This window comes from Elephantulus edwardii, unplaced genomic scaffold, assembly GCF_000299155.1.
Source record: "Elephantulus edwardii isolate Elephantulus edwardi_28Jun2011 unplaced genomic scaffold, EleEdw1.0 scaffold00280, whole genome shotgun sequence".
NCBI classification, from domain to species: Eukaryota; Metazoa; Chordata; class Mammalia; order Macroscelidea; family Macroscelididae; genus Elephantulus; species Elephantulus edwardii.
Window position 1 is genome coordinate 3,118,516 of NW_006400030.1, and position 23,047 is coordinate 3,141,562.

The following is a 23,047-nucleotide window of genomic DNA, read 5'->3' on the forward strand; positions in this document are numbered from 1 at the left end:
TCTGGGTACTGGCTGAAGTCCTAAACAGCAGTGCTATCAATCTAAAAATTCATATGTGCCTGATTCAAGTCACATGGTCCTTCCAAGCACCTGCTGTGCCTCTGAGAGCAGGACGATGACTAAAGAGGACAGAAGAAGAACTGATGCATTTGAGTTGTGGTATGGAAGAGTGCTGAATATCACATGGACTTCTAGAAGAACAAACAGATACGTCTTGGAGAAAGTGAAACCAGAATGTTTTTTGGAGGCAAAGTTGATGTGGCTTTGCCTCACATGTTTAGGACGTGTTATTAGAAGAGACTCTTCCATATTTGGAAGGTCAGCAAAGAGGAGGAAGACCTTCATGAGATAGACTGATGCAGTGTCTGTGGCAAAGGACTCAAATGTGCAGTGGATGATGAGGATGGTGCAGGATAGGACAGAGGTCAGGTCTGTTGTTTATGGGATTATTATGAGTCATACTCGACTTGTTGACATTTAACAACAACATACTCCCTGTATCCTTTATACTGTTGTTGCTGTACACCGTTGACTTGGAACCAAAACATAGCTGACACTCCAGGGTGTTTTCAGAGGCCATTAATCACATGGGAGGAGATTTCTCTTCATTCTGCTAACATTTGATAAATCTATTTTTTTTTCTTCTGTTCCAACTCCTGTCTACAAGATTGATTCTTGCAGTTGCAGGTGGCGGAATCAAGCCTTTCCAGTAACAATTGGCTGATTAAAAATACTCAACACTAATTCATTTCGAGGAACTCTGGTGGCTTAGTGGTAAGAAGTTATACAAGACATGTGGTTATTAAGACATGTGGTATGAATCCACCAGCCACTCGGTGGGAAAAGATAGGCAGTGCCCTCCTGTGTAATTTACAGCATCTGAAAACTGCTTGAGGGTCAGCTATGAGTCAGTTGCCACTTGATGGTACCTACCAACAACAGCAAACAGTTCATTTCAACTCACTAATGATGAAGCTTTGTCTTCATACGTCAGACATACTTCAGGCATGTAGTTAGGAGTGGCTGTTCCTTGGAGAGTGACATCATGCTTGTTGTTAAAGTGGAGGGTCAGTGAAGGAGAGGAAGACCCTCAGCCAGATGGAGTGACATAGTGACTGCGGCAGTGAGCTTGAGCGAAAGGGACCTTCTAAAAATTAAGTCTCAGTATCCTTTAAAAATGTTTCCCTATAGGATGAAGATAAAACATACTGACTGAGAAAAAATATTTGGCAATAACATCTTAGACAAGGGTCTCATCACAGCAGTATATAGAATACAACAGGCCTCCACAAGGAAAAGACTGATAACCTAATCACAAAATGGGCAAAAGACATGTAAAGACTTTTCACAAAGGAGACATTTCAAGGCTTTTTAAACACTTTTAAAGCTATTTTTAATTAAGACACCATTTGTTTAGTAATAATTTTTAAAATTTTATCTGTGACTTTAACAAATGTTTATAGGAAAGTTAAATTTTCATTCATTCATTGTTACATTTTCCTCACGCTTCCCTTCCTCCAGTTCCTTTTTTTTTTTTAAATGTTCATTCATTGTTGCAGAGACACCATATCTTTTAGAGGCCCATTTAGTCTTATCTCTGAGAAGTTTCTAAGTATCAATCAAAATACACAATTCATTTTATTTCATTTTGGATCCTGGAGTTCCAATTTCCTATGGAGAAAACAAACTTTTCCAAGGAGAAAAATTTTCATAATGATTTTTTATTCCCTAAACTGGTGGGTTTTTTTGTTGTTGTTGTTGTTTCTGTGTGCCAGAGAAACCAAACCAAACATGATCCAGGCCCTAGGTCTTGATTATGTGGTGAATTGGTATGTGTGAGGTGTATCCAAAGCTCTCTAAAAGTTTGCACAATCGATCACATCAGGATGGAAGTTTCAGAGTTAACAATACAGACACAAATAAAAATTTCAATCTAAGAGGGCTTTTATGCAACATGTGGAGCTTAGAATCCAGGCGTGACTCTATGATAGTGCAGAGATGAAGATCCCAATCACCTCAACTGGGTTAAGTGCTTGACAAAATCTAGGGAGGGGTTTTACAAATTCTTCAGTTTTCCTACGGATCCCATTTCTATCATCAGGTATGTCAACCAAAGCAGTGGTAGAAGTTTATTAGTCCGCCCTGTGATTTGAGAATTGGACAGCACACAGCTAAGACCTGTTATTCCATTTGAGTTGAGATAAATATAAATATGGGGTATTTATAATTCAGAGAACAAAGAGAATCAAGGAATTCCAAGGATTTTGATGAGTCTTTCTAATACTCATCCAAATGTTTCCTGAAATCTTTTCTTCTTCAGAGTTTTCCTTGACTAAGAAGAGAAATTATGCAGGGCTGATGCTAGCCCACACCAGTTTATCTGGCATGTGGAGCTATTGGAAGAGGTTTTCAATACCATCTCTACAGTTTAGGTTATTTAGTATCATAATCATTTGCTCGGTGACATTGGGAGGCAGTGAAACTCTCATAGTATTAATTCTATCTTGGCTTTACCTTCCCAGACAGAGACTAGACTACATGGTGTCTAGCTAACTAACATTACTGGCTATTTTGATCAAGGTTACAAGAGATAAACCCTAGTTTAATTGGAATGAGAAATGCAGACCAGAGCTCAAATCCTTTAAAAGCCCAGACTTACTTCATTAATTGAGACTACAGACCTCCCTGAAACTATCACCTTGAGATGCTCTTCAAACTTTGAATCAAAACTATTCCTGAAACCAACTTTTGTTGAAATAACACATACAAATAAAGGGTATTATCTATGAGTGTGATGCCTCACTAAAAATCCATTTGTATGAGACCAGGTAGTCAACATTTAGGGAGCTCTGGAGGCCTAGCTGTAATACCAAAGGCACAAGATTTGCATCCATCAGGTGCTCCAGGGAAGAAGGATGCAATCAATCCTCTTGTGCAATTAACTGCCTCCAAAAACCTGCTGGATGGTCAGTTCTGGCTTGACGGCACCACCTAACAACAACAATGGTCAATAATTACGCTAAAGTTACTATGAGAAGATAAAAGGGCAGGGAAACTAGAGTACTAGAAATGGAACAACCAGAATGTAATTGAAGGAAATGCCAACATATTGTGGAAAATGTAACTAATGTTACTGAATAATATATGTGGAAATTTTCAAATGGAAACTTAATCTGCTGAGTAAACTTTTATCAAAAATATATTACTTAATAACAGTAAGTAAAATAAAGAAACTGATACTTGTTGCTGATCAGTTAGGAATTATATCATCAGATGATTGTTAATTTGACACATTTACATGCTAAAACAAGTAAAGTATCTGACCTTCAGTTGACTTTTGACCTATTGTCACTGTCACTAACTTAATAGGGCAAGTCTACTGTCAGGCAATGATGTCACTTTAAGAACCAAAGGGTGCCTGATTTAGGCCATCCATGGTCTTTTCAACCTCTGTGCTTCTGAGAGCTAGACAATGAATGAGGATGATAGAAGAATTGATGCCTTTGTGATGTAGTGTTGGAGAAGAATGCTGAACATCCCATGGACTGCCAAAAGAACAAACAGATGTCTGGGAAAAGGTGCAGCCAGAGTATTCTTTGGAAGCAAAGATGGTGAAGTTTCATCCCTCATACTTTGGACATGTTTCTAGGGGAGGTTATTTTTTTAGAAAGAAACATCATGCTTGGAAAGGAGGAGGGTCAGCAAAAGAGAGGAAGACCTAAGAAGTAATAACAATTCTGTAACTTTCAAAAAGCACAGGTAACTTAGGCCACAATGCTAGATAAGTGTTCCAATGATTATATTAGGAGGAATTTGTAATTCTGAAATTTTTGGTGGTGGTTGTTGCTACGTGCCGTTGAGTTGCCTGCACATTTTTGGCTATTTTATTATAATTCCTCATGTTATTCTTGCAGTTGTTCAGATGTATCCTGCCAAGTTCTAAACAGTAGTGCCAGTATTTACTAACATATTGCACAACAGTTGAACATGCAAAACTTCCACAAGTGAAAAACAATTAGCTGAAAACTGGGACACAAATCAGTTCCTACTTTCCATTTTCTTTACTTAGTGTTTCAGAATTACTCTGGATGATTTTTTTAAAAACAAACAAACAAACAAAAACTGGCATAAGCAAAATGTTTGTACCTTTAATTAGTTAACACTGAGTCTAACTTAATGCATGTCAAAATAATTAAAACATAGAGGAATTAAAGGATATAATTAAAGTATATGTAAAGTTAATATAGAGCATTCAAGGAGACATTTCCTTTAGGGGGGAAAAATAAGGACTCTGTAGATTAGTTAAAAGTTTTTAATGGGAAAAGGGAAGCTACATTGTAGATGATGAGCCATTCTGCTAACTTTAGTGTAATTTAATTTCATTTGTCTTCCATCCTGGCCAACCCCTGCTCATTATCTTAATTACACAGGAAATTCCACAAGTTTTAAAGCTTCTCTTTTTCAGAAACTGGGTGCCCTGGTGACACGGTCTCTAGCAAGATGCACTATTAACTCAAAACCCAAGTGCTTCTTTGGCTGGTCCAATCTATCAGCTGTCCTGGGGGAAAGATAAAGTTCCTCCTGTGTGATTTACAGCCTCAGAAACCCAGTGGAGGGTCCTCAGGGGTCAGGACCAACTGATGGCAGTGAGTTCCTTAGAATAAAAGGCAAGCCTTCTTTGGGTAAAATGAAAGTATTTGCACAAGGTAAACTCCAAGTGAGTTCAAGTTAACACATGTCTTAAAGAGAAGTAGGCAGAGTTTTAGGATCACTGTGTCTCTGCTTTCATCTCTGCTCATCTGTACTTTAATACAGTCCACACTAACCAGTGACCTCTGTGAAATTACCTATATTCTCTGAGGAATCAGCCAATCATAATTTCAGTTTCCTTTTAATAAAAAAAAAAAAACACCCAAACCCAAACCTACAAAAACACCCACATACATAAGTGGTGTCTTTGAATACTCTTTACTTAAACTTCATTTAGTGAAAGGACTGAGGATGGGGAAAGCAAGGGAGAGGAGACAAATTATTATTAGTAAGCCTCCAACAGTTGGCAGGTACTTCTAAGCTAAAATCTTGTCTGTCCCTGGATATGGAAACCAAGAGTTCAAGCAGATGTTTGAGGTTGTTAGGTACCACTGAGTTGACTATGACTCCTAGACACTCTATGGACGACAGATCTGAACCTTGTTCTAACCTGTGCCATTGCCAAGATCTCCATCATGCCCAAACCTATTTTGGTCACTGTGGCAGTCCATTTGTTGACGTTCTTCCTCTCTTTCACTGACCCTTTACCTTCTTCAACATGTTTTTTTCTTAAGGGCAGACTCTTCCTAACAGCAGACCCAAAGTATGTTACAAAATGACAATAAAGTTTACCCTTAACAGATTGTTATTGTTGTGATGTGCCACTGAGTTGCCTGCGACTCACAGTGACCCAATGTACAACAAGAACAATAACATAAACCCTGCTCTATCTTGAGCCAATTTAATTGTCTCTGACACTCCTACCCCCATCACCCCAGTCACTGAATCAATCCATCTCATCCAGGGTCTTCCTCTCCTGCACTGTCCCTCCACCCTTTCAAGCATGATGCCCTTCTCCAAGGACTGGCCCTTCCTGGCAACATGCCCAAAGCTGTACACAGGGTATCTGAATGCCTGCTATTTAAAAAAACGGATGGCCAATTCTTCTCCTTCATCTGTCTTAATTTGGTGCTCGGCTTTAGAGCAGATAGAACAACCACTTTTGAATGTCAAGGTTTTCAACCAAGGTGAGCCTACTGGCAGATAATCAGGATGACTTGTGAGCCTCAGAAGTTGAAGGCAATTTCTTCATGGAAAAATGAAGACATGTTGCTTAAGCACAGTATCAGTTATATCAGGGAACACAGGGGCCCCTGGGTGTACAAAAGGTTAATGAGTTCAACTGCCTCTAACCAAAAGTTTAGAGGGTGAAATCTACTTAGAGACAGTTTGAGAGAAAGATCTGGTGATCTAATTCCAAATAATCAGACATGGAAAACTCTTCTATAGTTTTACTTTGATACATGTGGTTGCCAGGGAGTTGATTCAATGGACAGTAGTCATTTGTGGTTATGGCAGAGTACAGAGAGTGAAACAGTGTCTGAAGTTTATGTCTAATTTCAGATACATACAACCATTATATTATCATGCTTTCCCATATCACAGGAAACAGGTACTTAGCTACAATACTAAAAATAAACAACAAAAAATTAGTTTCTAAAAGAAAATCACATCCATCAGAAGCAGAGTTACCTGAAACCAACTAGTTCTTACATAGATGATTACTAATATGCTCACCTCTCGTGTTTAATAACCAATAAAATACATTTACAAAGTACCTATCCTGTCAAGAATCCTGCACAAAATGCACAAAATGACCGGAAGAATCCTGAACTCAGTTTAGAGACTATTACAAAGAAAAGGTGGTGGGTCTTGAGAGGTAGGAAGGTGAATCAATTAGAACAAAAAACTAGGGCTTTTTCTATAGGGGAAGAAAAAAGATCATGTTATGAAAAGAAGAACAAAAGGAGATTACTGGGCAATGTGATCTGAGTTTGAAAATTTCTTCAGGTTCTTGAAGGTATCTAGAATCAGCTTCTTAGGGAAAACGTGGGTGGTGACAATCAGACAGCTAAAAATAGCCCATAATTATAGCAAAGAAAGCAACAGCCAACATAATCTTGACCATTGTCATTGCTGAGGTCATGGAGTCATTCTTTTCCACAACTCTTGTCATCAGAGGTTTCCTGATCCGATCATCCGTAGCAAGGATAGCTTTTCGTGCACCGTTCCATTTTCCACGGCCCTGGAGACGATACTGAATTGGAGTACAGGGTCCCAATAATAAATACAAGGCCAACCTGGGGTCAGTGAAGGCCAAGGATAGTAGATTGGGCTTGACTCCCACCAGCTCAGCAAGTTCTTCCATGGTATCCATGTAGTCTCCCTGAATAGTATGGCGTTGACTAGTTACGTATCTAAAGCAAAGCAGACAAGAAATGACTTGTTCACCATTAATCAATCAATAAATCACTGCTTATAGACTGCCTGATAGTGGTTCAATACTGGGCTAAAAGGTACAAAAATATAGGAAATGACAATATATTGCCTCTATCTTTAATGACTTTATAATTTAGTAGAGGAGATACACAACCAATACTCATGAAGCAGAGAGGAATAGCAACATTCTTTGCATTTTCAGGCTTCAAATAGAAATATAGAGAGGGTGTAATAAAAAACTATAAAGTTGATACGGTAAAGAATGTAAAAGGCATAGATATTCTGAGAATAAAAAGGAAAAACAGTGTGAAGGCATAAAACAAGAGTAAGTGTTCAGTTGTGGCAGTTCGTTGCTACGGAGTCAGTGCCAACTCATGGTCACTCGTGGTGACCTTGTGTGTAATAGAAGAAAACAGTGCCAGTTCTTGGCTAGCTCCATGGTCATTGGCATGTTTGAGCCAGTGTTGTAGCTACTATATGAATTCATCACATCGAGGGCCTCCTTCCTTCTTACCAACACTCTACTTTTCCAACCATGGTCCTTTTCTAGTGCTTGATATTTCCTGATGATATGTCTAAAGTAAATGAGCCAAACTCTCACCATCCACAATTGTAAAGAACATTCTGGTTGCATTTCTTCTATGGCCAGTAAGTACAGAACATGAACAAAGAGTATTTGTGAGTACTACCTACAGTAAAGGAGTTCAGGGATGACTATGGAGAGGCAGACCTGGATACAGAGGGCTCTGGTAATGCCAGAAAGAGACAACCAACCACAAAAATCTTCTTTAAATCAATCACAGTAAGGGAGAGATATTTTTTTTTCTTTTTACTTTTTTAAGTGAGGTTCACAGAGTGGATTTCCTAGGGCTGAAATTAATTTGGAACCCTGACAGGGGAAGGAAAGATGTTTTATCCCCAAAAAGGAAGTAGTCTTCCAAATGGGGTCAGATGGAATAATTTCACCAAGTGCCATCAATAGTTACGTGGTTCTTTAAAAGGGGGTGGGGGGATGTTATAATAGTGATAACTGTGATTGACTATACAGAGGGAATAAGATATGGAGTGTGAGGTGTTGACTTTCATAATTTAACAGCTACAATAAAAAAGATGAATTGTCAGAAAGACAAAAGAGAAAAACCATGTCAAGCTAGTTGAGATTGAATGGACTCACTAAAACAAAATTCCAACTTATCCTGACCCTATACAAGAGAACATAATTGTCCCATAGGAGTCTGGCATCTCTATATCGTCTTAGGAGCAGACTGCCTCTTCCTTCTCTCGAGGAGCATCTGTTAGATTTGAGCTACTGACCTTGAGGGTAGCATACCAATGCTTAGCCTGCTCTGCCACCAGGATTCCTACAGGCTCATGAAAGGACTCCAGAAAGAGGAAAAAAGATGTTAGAAAGTAAATTTGCGAGTAAATTTAGTTAAGGTGGAATCCTGGAAAGGTTGTAGGAATGTACTGAGTTGGAACTAAAGTTTAGAAGTGAAGATAAGACAGGAGAATACGTAAGAGCTTTTCCTTAAGGGTATCATATTAGTCAAGGGCTTATAGGCTTATAAAAGCATTTCTTTTTGCTGTAATAAAGGAAAAAATAACTGAATATCCATGAAAATATGAAGAGAAGTTCACTAGGCCTGCCATGTAGAGTTGTTACAAGGGTTAAATAAGCGCATGCATACAAAACATATTTACAATGGGTGTATATAATGAACTTTCAATAAAGGTTAAATTCTGTCTTTGAGCTCTGTTTATAATCAGAGGTGCTTGGACAAAAATAAATGAGAGAAAGGAGGAAAGCTGAAATAGGATAATTTATTGCAAAGAAAGCAAGTGCTTTTATGAAGGAAGAGTACCAAATTCAATAGTATGAAGAAAGAAATCTTCAAAAGCATAAAGTCAACAGTAAACATGGAAATGATAATATCATTAAGAAGGAGCAAAAGATGAAAATTTAGAGCATTTAACTTTGACAGTGAAAGGATAGAGGAAAAGAGACAGCCTGGAAAAAGTAACAAGGTTGAATAGAAACTTTCTCTTTGCCCCTTGAAAACAGAGGAGAGATTATAACTCAACAAACTCAACTCTCACGGCCAGCCATTTTCAGAGGCTGTAAATTACACAGGAGAAGACTGCTTGTCTTTCTCGTTTAGAGCAGCTGGTAGAACCAAACCACATCCTTAATCATTAGGCCACCAGATCACTCTATGGTGTATATATAATCAGTTGAAGAAAACTGCCTCTTTGATCCTGCAGTGACTGTGCCTCTGACTTTTCCACAAAATTTTAGGAATTTATGATTACTTCTACTTTGACTAAATGAAAATCATCCCGTGATTGAGTTCAAGTTCTGAAATTCAGATCACCGGATTAGTGTGTTCACTCACTGGCTGATGTCCCCTTCCCTCTTGTGGACTTTTCATCTCATGAACCTCTGTGACTGAGTTGGCTGTCACATGAGAACCAGCACAGCACCACTGCAGAAGAGATTTGTAACTCTATCTACATACAGATTTGTAATTTGACCATATCTACCTCTCATTAATTTTGCTTCAGCCTTTCCCCATGTACTTCCTTTCTGGCAGCTCTCCTAGCACCTCAGGTAATCCTAGCCATATTATATACCTGATTTCCTCTCCACATATTTTTTCTGTTACTCAGATTTTTTTTTTAAAAAAAAACATTGTACACAGAAAATTTTAAACACAGTTCTCTTTTGTTTCAAAGTACTGCTGCAGCTTCTGTTTTACCATAACATAAAAAATGATTTCATTTTCTTTCTAAATATCATTCGAATCCTTAGGTAACATGAAGAAGTTAAACACTGTACAGGGGCCTCAATGAGATGGATTAGCCCAGGGGTTGCAACATGGGCTGAAACACCAACCATTGTTTGTGAGGATGATGCAGGAGGGGGTGGCGGTTGATTCTGTTGTACACAGGGTAATTATGCACAACATATCTCTCTGCGTGAATTTCTTACCTTTTTTCCATTTCTTCTTGAACTTTGGATATTTCTGTGATCATTTCATTTTTCGAGGGCAATGTCTTTAGCCCTAAAGAGAAAAATTAAAATTTTAAGTGTAAAATGACTTCATTGGGAATGATAATTCTGTTAACAACTATGCTGTGGAAAAATTAACAAAACATTTGTTAGTTTTGAATATTATAAGGAGCTCATAAATCACTCTGTTCTATTCTACTATTGCTTTCCAACCAATACCTACCTCCTCAACAAAATCTCGAAATTGGGAAATAAAATATGGGCATTCAGAAATTATAAATGGCCAGAAAAAAAATATATGGAAGTTGAAGAACAAGTAAAAGACAGGGGATGGGGGTTGGTGCACATATCTGCACCTGCACTCTTAACAAGAGGCTTCTCTATACCACAGAGGAGGAGAAGATAGGCTTCATATTCTTAATATTTTTTTTTCACAAGGGTGGAGGTTGAGAACAAAAAAAACCTCATAAAGCCTAATCCTGCCAGATAAAGTTAATCACTGATACACACTTCCAACATTAAAGACAGACAAAGGTAGAACAGTATTTAAGCCAACAGAAACATTACTAAGATTAAACAATTGGTCTTATGCCCATATTTCAAGGTGTTTCGACATGTAGAAACACATCCCAATCTCAAACTGTTACTCCACAAAGTTATGTAATGTAAAATTTTAGAAAAGGAATATACCTTATCTACTATGAAGTTGCCTACCACTTGATGGCACTTAACAATAATAACACCAACACAGAGAGAGATCAGTTGGCCTAGTGGAGAGAAAGTGATGCTACCAAGCCAAAGGTGGGTGGCTTCTAATCTGCGACCCTCAGGCCTAATTTTCATTGTTTTTGTTCACACATTCTTCTAGGTCGTATAGCCCTGGTGTCCACTTGCCGTACAGAGGTAACTTGTGGTTGCTGTGAAGCTGAACATTGTGACACTGATGTGTCAAATGTGTTAATGGTTACCCATGGTGGCCAGTGTTTGGTGGAGTTCCCCAGTTAAACAAGCTTGGAAGCAGGAGTGGCATCCACTTCTGGAAACCTTATGAACCTGGAGAAAGGATGAAAGTCACACAAGTGTTGAGGACTTTAGTTCACAGGGTCACTATGAGTTGCCTATGTGACGGCACTTAACAACAACAATGATATGAAGATATATTAGAAATATACCTTATCTAATATGAAGGTATATTCCCATTCTAAAATTTTGTTTCCATTCCAAAGAAAGAACACCCAACAGAGTGCAGCAATTATTGAACAATATCATTAATATCACATGCAAGCAAGATTCTGTGAAGATTATCCAAAAACAACTGGAAGAGCATATCAACAGAGAACTGCCAGAAGTGTTGGCTGGGTTTAGAAGAGACCATGGCACTAGGGGTATTAAAGCTAATGTTAGATGGATCTTGGCTGAAACCAGAGAGTGCCAGAGGAATATCTATCTGTGTTTCATTGCTTATGCAAAGGCATTTGGCTGTATGGATCACAACAAACTGTGGCTGACTCTGAGAAGAATGGGAATCCCAGAACACTTGATCATATTTGTGTGAGACCTATACTTGGACCTGGAGGCAGTTGTTAGAACAAGCAAGAAAACACTGCATGGTTCAAAATTGAGAAAGGTATATGCCAGGGATGTGTTCTATCTCCATACTTTTTCCAATCTATATGCAGAACAAATTGTCTAGGAGGCTGGGCTGTATGAGAAGAAATGTGGCATCAGGACTGGAGGAAGACTCATTAACATCTATGTTATGAAGATGACAGAACCCTACTTGCTGAAACTGAGAAAGACCTGAAGTGCTTGCTGCAGAAGGTCAAGGACTACAGCCCTCAATATGGATTGATGTTCAACATCAGGAAAACAATGATTCTCACCGCTGGGCCAATTGGCAGCATCATGAAAGATGTTGAAGAGACTGAGATTGTTAACAGCTTTAGTTTGCTTGGGTCCACAGTCAACACTCTTGGGACCAGCAGACAGGAAATTAAAAGACGAACTGCACTGGGAAAGTCTGCTGTCAGAGACATCTCCAAAGTACTGAAGAGCAACGATGTTGGTCTGGGCATGAAGATGTGCCTGATCCAGGCCATAGACTTCATAATTACTTGCTATGCATTAGAAAGCTGGACAGTGACTAGAGAGGATAGAAGTATTGATGCCTTTGAGCTGTAGTGCTGGAGAAGATTATTGAGTATACCATGGACGGCTAGGAAAACAAACAAGTTTATCCTAGAGAGGGTGAGACCAGGCTGCTCCTTGGAGGCAAGGATTCTGAAGTTCCATATGACATATTTTGGATATGTTGCAAGGAGGGACCAGTCCTTGGGGAGGACGTCATGCTTGGAAGGGTGGAGGGACAGTGCAAGAGAGGAAGACCCTCTAGGAGATGGATTAATTCAGTGACTGGGTTAATGGGGTTAGGTGTGTTGGAGACAGTGAGATTGGCAGGGATAGAGCAGGGCTTAGGGCTGTTGTACATAGAGTCGCTATGAGTTGCAGGTGACTCAATGGCACATAACAACAACAATAGATGCTAAATGTGCTTAAGGAACTCTGGTGGCCTAATGGTAAGAATCTGTGCTGCAATCCTGAAGGCACTCAGTTCAAATCTGCCAGCCGCTCCCTGGGAGGTGAAGGGAAGTCTCCTCCCATGCAAGGAACTGCCTCTGAAAATCCACTGGAGGGTCAACTACAGGTTGTTTCTAACTCAGTGATACACAACAATAACAATATGTGCTTCAAGAGCCCTGGTAGTTCAAGTGGTTAAGTGCTAGACTCTGAACTAAAAGGTTTGTGGTTCAAACCTGCCAACTGTTTTATAGGAGAAAGATGCGACTGGGTGATTCCATGAAGATTTACACCCTTGGGAACTCCACACAATTCCTCTCTGTCCTGTAGGGTTTGCTATCAGTCAGAATTCCCTTGACAGCAGCAGGCTTAGTTTTCATAGTGCAAGCCTTTTTGTACAAATATCTAGTCAAGGTAACTCACTGTTACCTAAACTTCTTAGGTGATGGGAGTCTCATTACCCTCTTTGGGATGTTGCTAGAACAGGGAACTGTGGAGATTAAAAACAACATGGAATCATTTTGCCTAGCTGGAAAAGCATGACTGCTACCTGGCTTTACAGGTAAAAAGTTCAAGATATTAAGTAACTTAACCTTCAGGAATGATAATTAGCTTGTTTTTGTGTTGACTTGCTCTTTAACCCCTGCATTTAGGGCAAGCAGATGCCTGCTTATCTGGTTGTCCCACTCCCATGATACCTGCATCTTTGTCGTTTTAATCAAACACAGTTCTGAAAAATAAAGAATTAAAAGACACACATCCTAAAGACTCATCAAACAGATTTTGGCTTTTTTTTTTCTTTCTTTTTCCCTTAGACTAGAAATACCTCATACAAAATCACTTAGGTGCAATGCCCAGTATTATACTAGGTTGTCCAATTCTTAATTTATATGATATACTAAGAAATATCTAGTGTAGTTTGCTCAAACTCTTAAACTTTTCAACGAGTAACACTAAGAATGGAACTCCCAGAACACTTAATTGTATTCAACTGAAACCTATGTGACCAAAAAGCAGTTGTCCAAGCATAACAAGGGAACACTCCATGTTTTAATGTCAGGAAAAGTATGTGTCAGGATTGTTCTATCTATTCAGTCTGTATGCTGACCAAATAATTTCAGAAGCAGGATTGTATGAAGATGAATGTGGCATCAGGATTGAAGGAAGACTCATCGACAAACTGTTTTATACAACTGTGCTGGCAGAAAGTGAAGAAGATGTAAATAAAGCTCTTACTCCAAAAGATCAAAGACAACAGCCTTTAATACAGGTTTGTTTTTCCTAAGAAAACAAAACTTACCCAGGCCCAAGAGACAACATCATGATAGATGGAGAAAAGACTGAAGTTGTGAAATGTTTCATTTTATTACATCCACAGTCAACAGCCATGGTAGTAGCAGTCAAGCAACCAGAAGATGTGCTGCCCTGGGGAAATATGCTGTCAAGTAACTCTTTAAAGTGCTAAAGAGTAAGGGTGTCAGTTTAAACACTAAGGAGAGCCTAATCTATTACCAGTTGCTTCCTATGCATCTGACAGTTGGACTATGATTAAAGGAGACCAAAGATAGAAAAAATGCCTCTGAATTGTTGTGCTGACAAAGAGCACCGGATAGAACACAGACATCCAAAAGAGCAAACAAGTCTGCCTCAGAGGAAGTAGAAACAAAATGCCCCTTAGAGTCAAAGATGATGAAACTTTGTCTTATGTACTTCAGTTTGCTGGCTCCACAATCAACACTCATGGCACCATCGGCCAGGAAATAAAAAGATTAATTGCTCTGGGAAAGTCTGCTGTCAGAGACCTCGCCAGAGTACTGAAAGCAACGATATCAGTCTGGAGACTAAGGCATGCCTGATCCAGGCCATAATCTTCACAATTACTTGTTATGAGTCAGAAAACTGGAAAATGAGTAGGGATAATAGAAGGAGAATTGATGCCTTTGAGCTATGGTGCTGGACTGCTAGGAAAAAAACAGGTTTGTCGTAGAGAGAGTGAAACCAGGATCCTCCTTGGAGGCAAGGATTCTGAAGCTCCATCTGACATACTTTGGGCATGTTGCAAGGAGGACCAATCCTTGGAGAGGAACATCATGCTTGGGAGGATGGAGGAACAGTGTAAGGGAGGAAGACCTTGGATGAGATGGATTGACTCAGTGAATGGGGTAATGGCAGTAGGTGTGTCAGAGACAATGAGGTTGGCTCAGGATAGAGCAGGGTTTAGAGCTGTTGTACACAGGGTTGCTATGAGTCGCAAGCGATTCGGCTGCACATAACAACAACAACTTTGGGCATGTTGTCAGAGGGGGGAAGACATCATGCTGGGAAGGAAAGAGGGTCAATAAAAGGGAAGAAGATTCTCAACGTGGTGGATTGACATGATGATTGTAACAAGGGGACAGTGCATTATGCCTGATAGGGCAAACTTCTCCTCTGTTGTTCATAGGGTTCAACTCGATGGCACCTAAAAACAACTGTGTTGTTGTTGTTTGAACTTGGTTTCATCTATCAGAGATGATCCAACAAGTATCATTATTATTAAAGTTTTTAATAATTCTGGAGCCACAAGGTCTAATCTTAACAAATGACTGCCCTTGAAACATTTAAAAACATCATAACTTCTTGGCAAGAAGCTGTGCTGCAATCCTGAAAGCACACAGTTCAAATCCACCAGCTGCTCTGTAGGAGAAGGATGAACAATCTCCTGTGTGGTTAACTGCCTCTGAAAACCTGCTGACGAGCCAGCTATGGGCAGGTTCCAACACAATAGTACATAATATCAACAGAACAACAGTAAGAGGCTAACCAATACTCTCTGGCTTCCTTTTTCTTCATTTTTATACTTGACCTTCTAGCATTCTGAACCACTTGCAGTTCGAGAACTTGTTATGATTTTTCTCTGACTTTGCCTAAGTACTACTGATTCTTTCCTCATTACAGGCAACGTTTTCCTTGTCATTTACCAAATTTTACATTCTTTTAACATGTACTTGAACTGCTGAACTTTTTCTAGCTTCTCTAGGGAGAATTAGGTACTCATTCCCTACTGCTACCATAACAACTCCTTTGTTGTTGTTGTTTGTGTACTGTTGAGTCAGAACAAACCGATAGTGGACCCTCCAGTGGGTTTCTGGAGGTATGGGAGGAGAATGCCCATCCTTCTCCTGTGCTTTGGGATTGCAGTGCAGCTTCTTGATGCTATAGCTTATATTTAGGATAAAGTAAATAGTTATTGACTGAACGAGTACCTTGTCTGTCCTCCTTGTTTGACTCTGAGTTCCGTAAATACAAGGATTTGGATTTTGGTCATACTCAGTTCTTTAGAACCTAGCACAGACCCTGGCACATGCTAAGAGTTAACAGACATGTCAGCTAAAGGACAGTGAAGAACTCCTTGCCTCCAAGGAGCAGTCTGGTTTCACCCTCTCTAGGATAAACCTGTTTGTTTTCCTAGTGGCCCATGGTATGTTCCGTACTCTTCTCCAGCACCATAGTTAAAAGTTCAGAGATTTTTTCAAAAGTTCTAAGACAATGTGGGGAAAAAAGGAAGCCTGAATGATAATTAGATGGTAGCAGGGCTTTCACAGCCTTCTCTCATGTCTAAGACAGGTTGGATTTGCATAATCCTAACTCGCCTCTACTTGTTTTTGTGCAAAGATAATGGTACGTGAGAAGAGTCATTGTTATCATTTCACTCTCCCAGTTCAGCCATGCCTTTCAGTATGACTTGAGATTGGTTAGCCTATTTTATAAATACAAACCCTAAGAAAATAAGATTTGTTGCAGACTTTACCTCAGAACTAAATTGACACTTGCACATACATTTATTAGGAGCAACCAATGCTTTGTTCTGTCCCAATTTTTCCAGGTATTGGAGACAATTATACAGCAGTGAACAACACTGTGTTTGGCACTGTTCTATGCTAAACAGACATTTAAAGAGCTGTCAACATTCTACAAAAGGTGATAGAAAATACTTAGGATTTTTTCTAAAAAAAAAAAAGGAGAACATACCAAATATGGAAAAACAGAAGCAAAGAATGGAGGCACAAGAGCAGAGTGAGTGGGTGCATCCAGGTGTGTCTCCAGTGCATCCAGGAGACTGTAGGTGTATAATAAGGATTTGAGAAAGACAGGCTTGGAAGAGTGAGTCCTATCCAGTTTGTGGAGAATGTTGGATTTAGGCTATGACATAATGCATTCTTGAGACTCAGATATGTCATAACTTGATGTAGTTTTTAAGGAAAGAAAATTGCTAAATGAAAGTAGAATACTTGGAAGGCTCTGGAGGGTACTATAAAAGAGGCAAAGAAAATAAAAAACAAGATTTCAGTTAAGGAAAGGAATTGGGTTCAGTGTTCTAGGAAAGGGTGGAATTCTTAGCAAGAGAACAGTGAAGGGAAAATGAGGCAGGACAGGTCAAGGAAGGGGGAATACTTAGTTAGGAAGGCACAAAAGACTAGGAGAAACTAGCAAAACCTGAGGTTTTAAAACTTGGTACACAATGAAGGTAGATTTCAGGGATAAGAAAGGCAAAAATTCTGGGTAGACAGGAGGGCCAAGGAGAGAACAAAAAGCTCATAGTCCTTGTTGACATTCTGGTAAAGGTATCTTCTGAAGATTCCTTCTTTCTAGGTGTTAGAAGAAAGAGAAATTCACACTAGGCTTCTGCTAGGATAGGAGGCTGGACTGTGCCATTTGTTTAGGTACATTTTCCTATAGGTCTCCTAACCTGAAAGCTGTAATGTTCCTCTCAATAGTTCACTTGGACCTGGAAGATTCCAGCTGTTTAAAGTATACTAAGATGTTGTTGTTGTTATGTGTTGTCGAGTCACCTGCGACTCATAACGACTCAATGTACAACAGTTCTGAAGCCTGTCCTGTCCTGAGCTAGTCTCACTGACTCCAACACACCTACCGCCATTGCCCCAGTTACTGTATCAATCCATCTCATCTGGGGTCTTCCTCTCCTGTGCTGTTCCCCCACCCTTCTGAGCATGATGTCCTTCTCCAAAGACCAGTCCCTCTTGGCCATGTGCCCAAAGTAGGTGAGATGGCGCTTCAAAATCCTAGCCTCCAAGGAGAAATTCCGTTTCATCCTCTCCAAAATAGATATATTTGTGGGGTTTTTTTGTGTTGGTTTGTTTTTGTTTTTTTTTTTTTGGCAGTGCATGGTGTATTTAAGACTCTTCTCCAGAATCACAACTCAAAGGCATCTCTTCTTTTTCTGTCATTCATAGTCACTGTCCAGTTCTCTGATGCATAGCAAGTAATTGTGAAGGCCATGGCATACTAAGATACGGTGGCCTATTTTATGTATCTTTGTCTTTTTATGTAACTGGCCTAATAAAAGAACAATTTAATAAGATTAGAATTAAGCCAATCTGCTGGGCTATTTGTTTTGATTGGTAACCAAGTGCTCTTAAAGAGTACATGCCCACTAAGTAAGCTGAAAGAATTAAAAATTGATAAGATATTTGAGGAAATTTAGAAAAGTATTTGATCTGTCAACTCTAATATATTTCCCCTCCTCTGTCACCATGAAGATCTTTACTAGAGGGTGAGGGAGGTGCTAAACTTCTAGCTGACACTCTGAATAGTTTTAATGTCACTGTTGATAATGGAGACATCGCTTATGATAACAACCATATAGTCAAACAATTTCTTCCTTAGAAAGAATCTTAAAAATCATCTCATTTCTCCCTATTTTGAGGTTTGAATCTACTATATACTTCCTACTAAAGCATTCATCCAGCTACTTGCCTACTTTTCCTGCTCTGTCTGAATTTTTCACAGAGACAGCCCATTCATCTTGAAATGGGTCCTGGCTTATAAAAAAAGAAAAGGTCTTCTTAATATTGAGATGATACTGTGTATACCTCAAAAGTTCATTTCTTGATTCTGGTTCCACCTTTTGAAGGCACCCTGACAAATCTAAATTCTTATTCCATGGCGTAGCCCTTCATACTTGAAGGGACCTCTCATATATCCTTGAATCTTATTTTTCCAGGTAAAACATCTTCAGAGCTTATTTAAACATAAATGCATAACAACAGCACCACCCACAAGTAATTAGGTAGTAAACTTACATGGACACTCACCTTTAAATACTTGGGTGACCCAGCGTCCTTGAAGTTCTGAAATTGGCATAATTGCTCCCAAGGGCTGAACCAGGCCTATGATTGCAAGAGTTGGCTTTTCCAGGTTAGGAGGGAAGACCTTTTTATACAAGGATACCTTGTTCTTAACCACTTTGACACAGTCATCAAGAAAAGGAAAGGCAAAGCTGTAGCCTGTAGCAAAAATAACTGCATCGATGTCATCTTCCCTAGAGCCATCTTCAAATATGGCAGCTGTCTCTGTGAATTCCTTCACATTTCCTTTGATCTTCACTGAACCAGAAATTATTCTATTTGGAAGGTCATCATTTACTGTTGGATGTTGACTTAGAGCTCTATAAGTTGTAAAAAAGACCAAGAGAAGGAGAAAGGGGAGAGATCAAAAGAGTGACCAAAAGAAACCAGCCAAACAAACAAAACATCAGCACTATGTAAGTAAAATTCTGCACTGGCAGAGGGAGTTAAATAATATTTCAGTGATCAACACCATATTCCATCCATGAAATTCTAGAGAGATCTAGTTTACAGCAGCTTAGCACATGTCAGAATCTTAAAGCAGAGAGCCTGGATCATGGATAGCATTAAAGATAAGAGTGTGGGGAAAGTGAGGCAAGGGGAAGTCTCATTGAAAAGTACGTAAGGTACGTACCATCTCACTCCAGTAAGAGTGGCAAAGTTTAACAGGGCAGCAATTAATAGATGTTGGAGAGGATATGGCGAGAAAGAAACTCTTATACATTGTTGGTGGGATTATAAAATGGTGCAACCATTCTGGAAGGCAGTTTGGTGCTTCCTCAAAAAGCTGAACATAGAAATTCCATATGACCCAGCTATTCCACTAATTGGAATATATCCTGAGAATATGAGAACTGAGGCACAAACAGATATTTATACACCAATGTTCATAGCAGTATTATTCACCATCGCAAGAACATGGAAACAGCCCAAATGTCCAACCACAAATGAATGGATTGAGAAATTATGGTACATTCACACAGTGGAATACTATGCACACGCAGGAGCAATAACTGTGTAACTTATTACCTAATTTGAGAGGGACTGGAGAGCAGTATGCTGAGTGAACTAACTCAGTCCCACAAGGATAAATATTATATAGGACCATTATTTTAGAATGAGTATAAGGATCCAGGAGGGGTGGAAAAGGCTAGAAGCATAGGGATGTGAATGTACAGGGGGAAGAGAGGATTAATGATTGGATTGTACAATTTGATGGAGGGGTGAGGGAAAGTGAAAGAATTTGTTCAAATTTGTATTAGAATTTTTTAAGTAAAGTAGTAAAAAAAAAAAATAGAAGAAAAGAAAAGTACATGTGTAAGGGAGCTCTGGTGCCTAATGGCAAGAAGCTGCACTGCAATCCCAGAGGTATGTGGTTTGAATATACTAGATTCTCTGCTGGAGAAGGAGGGGCATTCTCCTCCTGTACCAGTCAGATCTGATTTGATGGTACACAAACAAAAATAATAAACTTTTAAAAAAATACATGTGTAGTTTCTCAAGGAGCAGTAATGTTCTCAGTGATACTGTAAGGCCATAGGCCAATAGTTTCTCTGTACATATCAATTTGCCAGGCAGAGCTGGAGTATCAGAGCTATGCACAATCTTATTTCCAGCTGCAAATGCCCAACAGCTCAATTTAGACCTTCACTTTCTATATTGTATAATAAATTACAACAACATATGAGTTTACAATTTATCAGTTGTTTTCACATGCATTACTTCTCACACAAACCCCATAAAGGAAGTTGGGCAGGTGCATCATCAAGTTTTATGGATAAGGAAATTGAGGCCTAGAGAAGTCATGTGATTGCCCAGGGTTACACATACTAGGATTTGAAAGTATGTGTGAAAATGGATTCCTCATGATATTTTAGGATCTGATCATCATTTGTACCAAAACTATTTATCTTAATTATGGAAAAGCAGTCAAACAAGTCAGAACTGAGAAACATTCTGTGAAACACTACTGACTTGGAATTCTTTATATCTATATCTATCTATATATCTCTATCTCTACCGGTAAAAGAAAAAGACAGAAACTAAAACCAATGCCAAGGTGGGGGGCAGGGAATTGTTCTCAATTAAGAGACTAAAGAGAAAAGATAACTAAATGCAATGGTGTGATATTTGATAAGATCTTGGATTTGAACAAAGAACCCTGATGGTGGTGTAGGTTGAGTGTTGAATTGCTAACTGAAAGGTCAGCAGTCCAAACTCACCAGCTGTTCAATGGAAGAAAGATGAAGTAGGCTCCTCCTGTTTACATTTACAGCCTCAGAAGCCTCATAGTGTGTCACTATGAGTGGGTCAACTAAAAAACAGTAGGGTTGGTTTTATATATAGAATATTATTGGGGCCCTGGGGGAAACTGAAATATGGACAATATAAGAGATAATGATACTGAATCAATGTTATATATCCTAGACCTGACAACTGTATTATTGTTATGTAGGGGAATATCCAATAACTGTTTACATAAGTGATATATACAGAAATATTTTGAGTGCCATGTATTGTCTTAACATTTGACACTTTCAATAATTCAGGAGAAATATGCACAGAATATATGTATATTCAGAGAGAGAGAGAAAGTAAATAAATTAAGCAAACTACTAGCATTACATAAATTTAGGTAAAGGATGTGTAAGTGTTCACTGTATTATTCTTTAAACTTCTCTACAGATTTTAACTTTTCTAAAATGAAAGAGTTAAGAGAAAATGAGAATTTATAATCAGGCTTTAGAAACTCTTTCATAATACACTACCTTGGCCATGTGAGGATCCTTTCTACATATGGTCATATTCCATACATTTCTTTATTATATTTTGTTGATTTTCTTCCCATTCAAATGTTTAGGGTAAAGCCAATTTTTCATGTCTGTCATTTACTGGTTGTGTGACCTTGGACATAGCATTTTCATTTTCTATATTTCAGTGTCTATATTTGTAAAATGAAGATACCAGTAATACCAATCTACATGGCTGCTATGAAAATCAAATGAGATAATGCATGTAACACATTTAGTGCTGTGCTTGTTAAAAGTCAGTCCTCCGAAGGGTGCAGTATTATTTTGGCATTGTTATTGTTGTCTACCGTTGAGTCAGATCTGGCCCATGGTTAACCCGTAAGCAGGTTTTTCAAAGGCGGTTAATTGCACGGGAGTAGATTGCCCATCTTCCCATGGAGCAGCTGGTGCATTTGAACTGCATTCCTTCAAGATTATAGTGCAGATTCTTACCACTAGGCCACCAGAGCATTAATATTACTGTATTTTCTCTCTCTCTAGTCTCTTGTGCAATGGCTCATAATAAAGGAGTTCAAAGTTTGGTGCATGAATGAATGAGTGAATGAATGAGTTATGCCCTCTACTAATGTGTTTTGTTTTTGTTGGACAATATGCCAAAAGAATGGAAACCTGGAGAAATAAAACAATAAATGAATAACAGACTACAAACCATATGCATATGGTGGACTTCTGTGGAAAGCATAGTAGGGACCTAATTTCAAATCCTATAGATTTTCTTAATTGTAGAGGTAGCTCTACGGTTAGCATATATGGATAGTCTTTGTAAACCCCTTGGTCATTTCCTTCCCACTCTTACCCATAGAACATACCTGTGTTTAGGCTTCAGGCCAAACAGTGCGTGGTCAAACCTCTGGTTCATCTTTCTTTCCAAAAATGTGTTTACTAATGATTCATTAAGTATATTCTTTATATAATATTTAAGTCGAGAATTAACTACTATATCAATAGGATAGCCATGGTCCCCCACACGATTCAGGATCCAAGCCCCTCTCCTGGTACTGAGGAAAACCTGTAACATGAGAAAGAGTGCTTGCTTTTACCACTCTTCTGGTAACCTTCAAAAGCACCTCATTTAAATAAATAAACTCATGAAATTGGTTTTACATTTTAATGTCCTTAATTTTTTTCCTTCCTAAAATCTATACCTACAATTAAATATTTGTAATTGCTGTCCCAGAATATGTTTTATTCTGTTGCATCACTGTGCTGCTGTTAATGTCATCATATTTGCCTGGAAAGCCCTCTTTCCTCCTACTTCTTCATATCCTTTCATATCTAAAATCCAGATAAAGTCAGTTTCATCCATGTAAAGACTTCACAGGCTAACTTTCTCTCTGTGTGCAGACCTTCTCTAGCACTTACATCTGTACAACTCCTTCTAAAGCCGTGGAGTGGTAACCATGAACACAAATGGGGAATATTTAACCCTAGGATCTTTTTTTCTCTGACATTGATGATATTACTACAACAAACTGTTGTCATTTGTGTCG

The 23,047-nt window shown here is 38.8% G+C and overlaps 1 protein-coding gene across 1 annotated transcript in view; it reads right to left on the reverse strand.

Annotated features, from left to right (window-relative positions):
• Positions 1–6,661: 6,661 nt before the first annotated feature.
• The window catches only part of FMO5 (flavin containing monooxygenase 5), a 32,382-nt gene continuing 15,996 nt past the window's right edge, over positions 6,662–23,047 (reverse strand). Inside the window, exons 5-8 of the mRNA XM_006900326.1 lie at positions 22,367–22,566; positions 18,715–19,067; positions 10,019–10,091; positions 6,662–7,007 (exon numbers count right to left, since the gene is read on the reverse strand). Coding sequence (XP_006900388.1) covers positions 6,662–7,007; positions 10,019–10,091; positions 18,715–19,067; positions 22,367–22,566 — 972 coding nt within the window. The remainder of the gene's footprint in view (positions 7,008–10,018; positions 10,092–18,714; positions 19,068–22,366; positions 22,567–23,047) is intronic.